The following is a 10,976-nucleotide window of genomic DNA, read 5'->3' as shown; positions in this document are numbered from 1 at the left end:
TTTAAACATTTAATTACCAAAGGTCGCCAAGGTTGAGTTCAGAATGTCCAAATTATGCCCCAAAATTACTTCAATAGTATCCACATAAAACATTAAAACAAACCGTCAAGGGAAAATGAGATATGATTAATCACCAAACCTAAACCGTGAGGTATTCGCAACATACATGAGAATGCAGAAGAATGGGGTTAGGAAGGAGACATAGATCAGCCTTGATTGAATAGCGTAGTAACTTGATGGGCCGAATGGTCTCATTCTTCTCCTGCCACTTATGACCTTATACAGTGAACAATGCATTTTTAAGCTTTTTATTTTAAATTAGTCAACTCAAATAAGTTGAATTAAGAAACGTCTTTTGGCTCCGGGACCTTCATCAGTCAGGGAATGTTAAGAAATTTTATATTATAGTTGTACAAAGCTTTGATGAGGCCATACTTGGAACATTGTGTTCACTTTTGGTCACCCTTCCATAAAAAAAAGATGCCATTAAGTTTGAACGGGCGCAGAGAAGATTTATGAGGAAGTTGTTGTTACAAGAGGGCCTGAGCTATAAGGGAGAGATTTGGCAGACGAGGACTTTATTCCTTGGAGCGCAAGAGGCAGAAGGATGATCTGATAGAAGTGTACAAAATCATGAGGGGATTAGATACGGTGAATACACAATGTATTTATCCCCAGGATAGTGGAATCAAGAACTAGAAGGCATAGGTTTAAGGTGAAGGGAAACAATTTAGTATGAATCTTTCCCACACAGAGGGTGGTAGTTATATGGAATGAGTTACCAGAGAAAAAAAAAAAAAATAGCTGAGGCAGGTAAAATGATAAAATTGCAAAGACATTTGGAAAGCTAAATAGATAGGAAAGGTTTGGATGAATATGAGCCGAACATGGTCAGATGGAGAAGCTTGGCTGGCATGGACAAGTTGGGCCATAGGGCACATTTCCATGCTGTATGACTTTATAAGAGACAATATTTAGATACATTTCCAGATACTTGGAGATGGTTATGGAGGGTCCATTCTTTGGAATCATATTTATTGCTTTTGGTTTAGAGTGCAGCAGAACCATATCAGGAACATCTCACACACTGTGCACTGCTGCTTCCATTCAGCTATTAGATAAATAAAGTTTACTGCACTCAAAAATATGGTGAACAACAGTAAACAATAATTGTTATAATTAAAAAAAATCAAAAAAAATACTGCAGGTGCTGGAAATCTGAAATAAAGAGAAAATGTGCTGGTACTCAGTTGGTCAAGCAGCACCTGTGGAGAGTGAATCAGAGTTATGCCCCTGTCCCACTTAGGAAACCTGAACAGAAACCTCTGGAGACTTTGCGCCCCACCCAAGGTTTCCGTGCAGTTCCCGGAGGTTTTTATCAGTCTCCCTACCTGCTTCCACTACCTGCAACCTCCGGCAACCACCTGCAACCTCAGGGAACTGCACGGAAGCCTTGGGTGGGGCATAAAGTCTCCAGAGGTTTCCGTTCAGGTTTCCTAAGTGGGACAGGGGCAGTAATGTTTCGTGTTGATAACTCTTCATCACTCCAACACACCTATATTTGTCAGGTAGCTGAAACACGCAATGCCGGCCGTAAGATCCAGTAGAGGAGCTGAAGTGATGACCTGGTATAATATTGCCTTCAATATCATTTACAACATTGACTGGTGTCAATTTAGTCCAAATGGCCAACATGCCACAAACTCATCCATCTATTCCCCACGATGTGGCTCCTTTCTCGTAACTCAAGCCGTTCGTGTAGTTCGGTGCTGGCACTAGTCCAATTCCATCGTCCTCCATCTCCTCCTGCCCGATCGTCCAGGACTGGTCCATCATCGTGGTGTGGGGCAGAAAGGACAGCTGCTGTTTTTGTTGGTGTGTGCCCAGAACTTGATGCACTGAAGGGTGCGGGGGGGTGAGGGAAAGAAGAGGAAATAATGCTTTTTAAAAAAGGGAGCGAGGTTGCCAAATAAATGACATCTAGAGCTAGAATAATGGTGTAAATGTCACATCGTACAAATCCCACTGCATATTCTGAAGGCTTACTCAATTATCTTCAGGGACAGAAGTGGCTTGATCATTATAGTTTCCTCGGTGGATGGTGTGCGTTTTGTTTGGAGATGAAAGCAGTAACTGCGGGAAACTATTCTGTCAGCATGACCTTCTGGAAGGGATCATTAATAGCCTGCCAAGCTGGAGGCTGCCTGCATTGACCTAGATGGTCAGTTCCAACACACAACTTAAGTTCACGTACGAATCCTAGGTCAGATGCAAAATGCAATCAGTCGTATGAAGGGGAAGGAGCAAGATAATGAACAGAAGAGGCATCTCTGCCTCGGCCAGCCTCTGCAACCAAACTTCAAAGCCACACGCAAGCCACCTCCTTAACCTGTTCAGTGCCAACTCCGAGTATACCGAGGTCAGTATACGGTATGGCAGTGAACAGGTTAATTTTATGAAGTACAAGACTGAACACTGCTGTAATGCAGTGAGGAGACTTATGCCCCTGTCCCACTTAGAGGTTGCACGTGGTTGCCGTAGGTTGCAGGTAGTGGAAGCAGGTAGGGAGATTGACAAAAACCTCCGGGAACCGCACGGAAACCTTGGGTGGGGTGCAAAGTCTCCAGAGGTTTCCGTTCAGGTTTCCTAAGTGGGACGGGGGCATTATGGTACGGAAGATAGTGACAGAATAGAACAGCGGTACAACTAATAGACGAGGAGGAATTTATTTTAAACAGAGGGTAGTGAATCTGTGGGATTCATTGCCACAGACGGCTGTGGAGGCCAAGACATGGGGAATTTTTAAGGCGGAGATTGACGGGTTCCTGATTTGCAAGAATGTCAAAGGATAAAGGTAACAGGCAAGAGCATGGGGTTGAGAAGGAACAATACATCAGCCATGATTGAATGGCAGTGTAGATCCCATGGGCTGAATGGCCTACGTCTAATGGTCTTGTAGTCTTAAGTGGAGCTGCTGCCCTACAGCATTAGCAGTGTGTTTGACCCTTAATTACTGTATGTTTATTTGTAGTGTTGTGTTGACATGCCTGTACATCTGCACCGTGAGAATATAATTGTTCCTTTCCAAGAACACATGACAATTAAACACTCTTGCCCCGTGGCTTTCTTTCACCGTATCTATTGATTATTTATGTTGCTGGATAGTGAAATATTTCACACCAAAAAATTGATTACTATTTTTTTTTACCAAGCTTTATAAAATGTGCAATTTATGGACTGTGTTACAGCAACCCAAAGCAATTTAGTTTGATTTTGTTTATTGTCACGTGTATCGAGGTATAGCGAAAAGCTTTTGTTGCGTGCTAACCAGTCAGCGGAAAGACTAGACAAGATTACAATGGAGCCATCCACAGTGTACAGATACATGATAAAGGGAATAACATGAACATTGTTTAGTGCGAGATAAAGTCCAGTAAAGTATGAGGGTCTCCAGTGGGTTAGATAGTACTGCTATCTGCTAGTACTGCTCCATAGATCATAAGTGATAGGAGTAGAATTAGGCCCTTTGGCCCATCAAGTCTACTCCACCATTCAATCATGGCTAATCTATCTCTCTGTCCTAATCTCATTTTCCTGCCTTCTCCCCATAACCTCTGACACCTGTACTAATCATGAATCTATCTATCTCAGCCTTAAATATTTCCACTGACTTGGCCTCCACAGCCTTCTGTGGCAAAGGAATCCACAGATTCATCACCCTCTGACTAAATAAATTCCTCCTAATCTTCCTAACAGAGCGTCCTTTAATTCTGGGGCCATGACCTCTAGACTCCTAGACTCTCCCACTAGTGGAAACAACCTCTCCACGTAGACTCTATCCAAGCCTTTCACTATTCTGTACATTTCATTGAGGTCCACCCTCATTCTTCTAAACTCCAGTAAATATAGGCCCAGTGCCGTCAAACGCTCCTATGTTAACCTACTCATTCCAGGGATCATTCTTGTAAACCTCCTCTGGACCCTCTCCAGAGCTGCACATCCTTCCTCAGATATGGTGCCCAATATTTGTCACAAGATGTTGATAGGATGGTTCAATTGCCTTATAACAGCTGGAAAGAAACTGTTCCTGAAATGTGGAGGTGTGTGTTTTCACACTTCTGTACCCCTTGCCTGATTTGAGAGGGGAGAAGGGGGAGTGACCGGGGTGAGACTGGTCCCCGAGTAAGCTGGTGGCCTTGCCGAGGCAGCGTGAAGTGTTAACGGAGTCACTGGAAGGGAGGCTGAAAAAGGGTCTCGACCTGAAACATGGCCATTCCTTCTATCCAGAGATGGTGTCGGTCCTGTTGAGTTAGTCCATGATTTGGAGTTAATCTTCAATGGAAGGGAGGTTGGTTTGTGTGATGGTCTGGGCTGCATCCACAATTCTCTGCAATTTCTTGCAGCCTTGGATGGAGCTGTTCCTCAACCATGCAGTGGTGCATCCCGATAAATTGCATTCTACGGCACATCTGTAGAAGTTGGTGAGAGTTGTTGGGGACATGCCAAACTTCCTAAGCCTTCTAAGGAAATAATTTATGGCCATTATAAGCTACTTGTGGCCATTTGAAGGGTGGTCCTGGTTGTAACGCTTGAAATGTGGCATACAATTTGTGCAAACAAACTCCTACAAAGAGCAACAATGTTTGAGAAACACCGATTCATAATGGCTTGGATTCTTTGCTGATCTTCCCTGTTGCTCTTCAACATATCCAGCTGGGCAGACAGGATCTCGATTAAATATTTTAATCAGAAAGATAACACATCCTATAGTGCACCACTCCCTTGATGCCCCCGTGAGGTGCTAGCCTAGAGTTTTGTGCTCTAGTCTCCGATGAAGATGTCAGGGTGGTAGCAAGTGCATCACAGCTGATAGAACAGAGAGAGTCCAGATTGCTTCATTGTCAAATGTATCCACAATGCAACCATGAAACTCTTTCTTGCAGCAGCATTACAGGACTGTATAGACACAGAGAACACTGCAACACTAGAACAGACCCTTCACCCACAATGTCTGTGCCAAACATGATGCCAGGTTAAACTAATCTCATCTGCCTCCATATGATCCCTACCCCTCCATTCCCTGCACAGCCACTTGCCTGTGTAGAAGCCTCTAAAAAGCCACCACCATTCCTCCTTCCACCACTGCACCTGGTTACACATTCCAGACACCTATCGCTCTCTGTGTAAGAAAACTTGCCCCGCACATGAAAGTGAAAGACCAGTGTTCCGACTGTGGGGAGAAGATGGGACCTCACCTCTTTGTGGACAATGTGGGAACAGGCCATTTGATGCACTTCACCCACTGGCACCACCTTCTGACACATCAAACACAGTCGGGGGCTCCCAGGTACCTGAGGTCAGAGAAACACGATTCATGTTAACGCCAACGGTAATACTCGCCAATTAGAATATTTTTAAATTAAATTGTTTAGAATATGGCAAGTGTGAACCAGCCAAGTTATATTTAAATGCTCTTAAAACCCCACTAATATTAACAATATAACAGCATCCGGAAGTGGCGGCGCTGGTGAACGGCAGCGGCTCGCCTGCAGTCTATTTGTCTTCACTTTTTTGTGTTGTTTTTTCCGTTTTGTCTAGTTAAGTTTTTGGTTTTTAGTTTGTGTTTATGTGTGGGGGGGGGGGGGGGGGGGGTTGAAACGGGGCTTGCTGTCTCTCCCTTCGGGGGAGTGCGACTTTTTTGTCGTATCCCCATTCCGTCTGCGCGGAGGCCTAATGGCGGAGCTGGCGACCTCGAGACTACGGAGGCAGCCAGTCAGGAATCACCCTGGGCTCGCTCCCGTGAGGGCAGTCCGCCTCGGGGCTGGAACGGTGCTCTGGTGGCTGGGACGGCGTTCTGGCGGCGGTGACCTGAGTCCGGGGTTCAGCCGCGGGCCAGCGGCTGCGATCGCTGGACTGGAGGGCGGCAGCTTCGACCACCCCGGGCCGCGGTGTTTGAGCCGGCCCGTTTGCGGGGTTCGGTGAGCCGCGGGACTGTTTGTGCCATCGCCCGGTGGGGAATCGTCTCAGCGCAGAGGGAGAAGAGGAGGGAAGAGACTGCAGCCCTAAGATTTTTGCCTCCACCACAGTGAGGAGGTACTTGGAGGATACACTGTGGTGGATGTTAATTTGTGTTTATTGTTGTTTATTATTGTATGTATGACTGCAGGCACGAAATTTTGTTCAGACCATAAGGTCTGAATGACAATAACGGAATTCAATTCAATTCAATTCATCTTAGCGTGTCAGATCAGTGTCTATCTATTACGTGTGATTCGCACCCAGGCTCTGCATTTTGCAGCATATCCGAGCTATTTTAACTAGAGAGTTATTGTATGTACAGCTAAGCCACAGTAAATCGACAAACAAAACAACTCTTCATATCACTTCATCAAACATTATTTGGACATAAACGTAGACCCGAGGCTCTCCCAACTGATTATCAAGCATGCAACGCTGCAAGTCTGGAAAGTAATACACCAACTGCTGGAGCAACTTAACTGGCAGCATCTGCCTGACCCACTGAATTTTAGTTTTTAGTTCTGGAAATACAGTGTGGAAACAGACCCTTCGACCCACCAATTTCACGCCTACCAACAATCACGTGTACACTAATTCTATCCTACATAATTTAAAGAAGCCAATTGACCTATAAATCTGCACGTCTTTGGGATGTGGGAGGAAACCAGAACACCCGGAGAAATCCCACGCGGTCACCGAGCTAACGTGCAAACTCCGTACAGATAGCACACGTAGTCAGGATTGAACCCGGCTCTCTGGCACTATGAGGCGGCAACTCTAACTCTGCGCCACTGTGCCACCCTCCAGTATTTTGTGTTTTGCTAAAGATTTCAGCATCTTGCAGTTCCTTGTATTTCTGGAAAGTAATGTATTACGGACTTGAAGTTACAACCAGGTGTAGAGTAGCCAACACAGAAATGATCTCTGTAAAGATGGTGAGTTCACTAACCAGCGCAGGTCTCTCTTGGTATGGAGGCAGAGGTCCACTTTTACCTTTGGGCATGGCCATATAAGGAACGGTCTGAGCAGCAGCTAGTGGGAAGTGCCCAGGCATGCCGACAGAGACTCGAGGGGGGGCCGAAGGCAGACACTGCAGAGGGGGACAAAAATACACTTTAACGAGATTCATCAGTATCAGAAAAAGTTACATAGAGCAAACATTTAAGCTTCTGCGCTTTCTCAATAAATCAATACTTCACATATTCTTGAAAGGATTTGCATGCTACCAACACTATTGATGATGACTGGGTAATTCTACTATCAGCCCAGCTGATGGAACCAAGAGTGAAACACACTATTGCTGCCTAACTATCTAGCAATCTTTGCATTCTGAGAAAATACGAATCAGAAAAAGCTGCTGGAATTTTGTTTGTTTCCTCTGGTCACTAAATGGGCCATTTTCTGAGTAACTGATCTTGTTGCCAGTGGCATTAACCAAATGCTGTGAGCACACACATAATCCCGGCATTGCATCAAACTTCCTGGTCTCAGTCAGACATATCGTGTATCATGTGTCTGTACACTATAAATGGCTCGATTGTAATCACGTATTGTCTTTCCGCTGACTGTACAGCATGCAACAAAAACCTTTCACTGTACCTCAGTACACATAAGTAAGTAAGTTTATTGGCCAAGTATCCACATACAAGGAATTTGCCTTGGTGCTCCACCCACAAGTAACAACATGACATACAGTGACAGTTACGAATGACTCAGAAAACACGAAACATTAATAATAATAAAACATTAATGATAAAACACCATTGATCAAGCATGTGAACCAACAAAATACCCTATCAAAGGGAGGCTACAGATTTTTGGCTGTTGAGTAGAGCAACTACTCGTGGATAAAAACAGTTCTTATGTCTGGATGTGGCAGCTTTGACAATCCGGAGTCGCCTTCCAGAGGGAAATGATTCAAAGAGTTTGTGGCCTGGGTGAGAGGGGTCAGAGATGATCTTGCCCGCTCGCTTCCTGGCCCTTGCAGTGTACAGTTCATCAATGAACTAAGCAATAACAATAAACTAAACTGAACACCCTGAAATCGTCCTCAGGATGCGAGCCATCACCAATTGCTTCATGACAGCATCACCCTCAGACTATCTTTGATCGTACTTTACTGCACTTCATCCCACACTAAACATCATTCACGTTATTCCCTTCATCGTGTATCTGTACACTGTGGACGGCTCGATTGGAATCATGTATTGTCTTTCCACTGACTGGTTAGCACGCAACAAAAGCTTTTCACTACCTTGGTACATGTGACAATAAACTAAACACAAACTTTTAAGGACAGCAGCAACTATCTAGAAAGTAGGTCAAATTTAATGCACATCAGAGTCGCATATTGATCAAAAAATATCTTGTTAAGGTACTAATTGCTGGCTTGGATTTTGGCCTCTTGCTCTGAAGGTTACCTGGTCTGGATCACTGAGACATTCGGCTACTTGTTGGATGAGTTCCTCCACCGAGAGGCCAGCAATAGTCCCACGTGATGTCTTTATCCGCTGTAGGATGTGCATCAGCTGCAGTCTGGTGACAATGGCAAATAGTTAGTTATAGGGCAGCACCTTCAGCCCAACTTGCTCATGCCGACCAAAATGCCCACTGACATTTATGCCTCCACCACAGTGAGGAGGTGTTTGGAGGACTCACTGTGGTGGATGTTAATTTGTGTTTGTTGTTGTTTATTATTGTATGTATGACTGCAGGCACGAAATTTTATTCAGACCGTAAGGTCTGAATGACAATAAAGGTAATTCTATTCTATTCTATTAGTCCCACCTGCCTGCGTTTGGCCCAAATACCTCAAAGCCTTTTGTATTCACGTACGCTTCCAAATGTCTTTTAAATGTTGTTATAGTACCTGCCTCAACTATCTCCTATTAAATGTGTAAGAAAGAACTGCAGATGCTGGTTTAAGTCGAGATTGTTCTTCAGTCCGAAGAAAGGTCTCGACCTGAAACGTCGCCCATTCCTTAGAATCATAGAAAATAGGTGCAGGAGTAGGCCATTCGGCCCTTCGAGCCTGCACCCCCATTCGATATGATCATGGCTGATCATCCAACTCAGTATCTCATCCCTGCCTTCTCTCCATACCCCCCGATCCCTTTAGCCACATCTAACTCCCTCTTAAATATAGCCAATTCCTTCTCTCCAGAGATGCTGCCTCGCCCGCTGAGTTACTCCAGCATATTGTGTCTCCTATTAAATCTTTCTCCCCTCACTTAAACCTATGTTCTCTGGTTCTTAAGTCCCCTACTTTGGGTAAAATACTCTATGCATTCATCCTTTCTATTCCCGTCATGATCTGATGCACCTCTATAAGATCACCCCTCATCGTCCTGCGCTCCAAGGGATAATGTCCTAGCCTGCCCAACCTCCCCGATAGCTCAGGCCCTCAAGTTCAAGCAACATCCTCGTAAATCTTCTCTGCATTCTTTCCTGCTTCACAACATCTTTCCTACAGCAGTGACCAAACCTGAACACAATGCTCCAAATTCAGCCTCACCAACATGTTGTACAACTAGCATTGTACTTCCATGCCACTGTCCAACCTGTTGCACCTCTGTTGGGCAATCACTTCCACCCTCAATTCCTGCACCCACCCTCTCATTAAACATTGCAATTTTCCATGGTTAAAATTGGCAGATTGCAAAATAGAGTCTGGACTGCCTGAGAAAAAAAACCACTCAGAGGGAGAGAAGATAACATACAAAGCTCCGTGAAGGTCATAGCCACTAAAGATACAGTGAAAATTGCCAGTGAGCCAGAACAAACGTCAGATTCAAGCCAACCATACCTGCTGCAGTGTGGAAACTTTAACTCCAGTTTGTCAAAGAGTTTTTCCAGTTTGGAGGCCGGGTTGACAACAGGTGGAGTGCCGCGAGTGTTAACTCCCGCCGGAGGCCCCAAGCCTGGCGGAAACCTTGGAGCCGGCGGGTAAAAGGCAACCGGGGGAAACGCCGCCAACGGAGGCATGCTGCTGGGGAAATAGGGAGGCAGCGTGGGAGAGGGGGGCCAGTTTGCTTGGGGCAGTAGATCAGGCTGCAGGAAAAACACAAAGTATTACCACCCTTGGGGTTGAGGCAGTCGAGTCAAGAGTGTTTTATTGTCATATGTCCTAAAATGAACAATGAAATTCTTACTTGCAGCAGCACAACAAAATATGTAAACCTTAAATAATATACTTAATGAGATAAACTGTTCAATGTGTGTGTGTGTGTGTGTGTGTGTGTGTACGCCCCCACACACACGCGCCCACCCCCCCCCACACGCCCCCACCCCCACACGCCCCCACCCCCACATCCCCCCACACTTAAAAACACACACAATAATGGTGCAATAATGGTTTATGTAGTTCCGAGTTTATTTGAGGTAGTAGTGTTTAATAGCCTGATGGCTGGAGGGAAGAAGCTGTTCCTGAACCTGGACGTTACAGTTTTCAGCCTCCCATACCTCCTTCCCGATGGCAAGGGTGAAATGAACAAAGAAATAGAGAACAGAGAAATAGAACAGAGTTGGCAATGATACAAACCTATTATTCAAGTAATTAAATTGGAACTTAAAAGAAAGCTCGTCACAGTGCCAATAATTGCAAAACTAATTGAATCGTCATTAAAATCCTTCTGATTTACCCTTGTGCTTGCGGGGAGGAAATCGGTCATACTTACATGAGATTCCAGACCCACCATTGTGGTGAAGCCTTAACGGGCTCCTTAGTTCATGGGCACTCAGTTACAGCCAATAAACCCTGTCATTACCAGTGACTCCACAAACCCTGAACACAAGGCATAAATCCAAGGTTGTTCTTGATTACAACTACACTTGTCAATAGAAGCACATGGGATAAGATCAGAGCATACTTGATCAAATTGCTGCAGCATACTTCAGAGTAATGGCCTTTTAAATGGGATAACGTTCAGTAAAATAGAGGACCTGGGAATTTCAGAAGC

General features: G+C 44.9%; 1 protein-coding gene across 5 annotated transcripts in view; it reads right to left on the bottom strand.

Moving 5' to 3' along the window:
- Window positions 1-1,170: 1,170 nt before the first annotated feature.
- Window positions 1,171-10,976, bottom strand: part of rnf214 (ring finger protein 214) — a 37,717-nt gene continuing 27,911 nt past the window's right edge. For 4 of the 5 annotated variants that reach the window (XM_055660696.1, XM_055660694.1, XM_055660695.1 and 1 more), the window contains exons 13-17: window positions 9,824-10,068; window positions 8,439-8,553; window positions 6,968-7,108; window positions 5,256-5,351; window positions 1,172-1,898 (exon numbers count right to left, since the gene is read on the bottom strand). In XM_055660696.1, coding sequence (XP_055516671.1) covers window positions 1,833-1,898; window positions 5,256-5,351; window positions 6,968-7,108; window positions 8,439-8,553; window positions 9,824-10,068 — 663 coding nt within the window. In that variant the 3' untranslated portion in view covers window positions 1,172-1,832. Of the gene's footprint in view, window positions 1,899-5,255; window positions 5,352-6,967; window positions 7,109-8,438; window positions 8,554-9,823; window positions 10,069-10,976 lie in introns of all 5 variants that reach the window. The other variant, XM_055660697.1, reaches the window with a different exon arrangement.

This window comes from Leucoraja erinacea, chromosome 32 (assembly GCF_028641065.1).
Source record: "Leucoraja erinacea ecotype New England chromosome 32, Leri_hhj_1, whole genome shotgun sequence".
Classification (NCBI taxonomy): domain Eukaryota; kingdom Metazoa; phylum Chordata; class Chondrichthyes; order Rajiformes; family Rajidae; genus Leucoraja; species Leucoraja erinaceus.
This window is presented reverse-complemented; position numbering and strand designations above follow the sequence as displayed.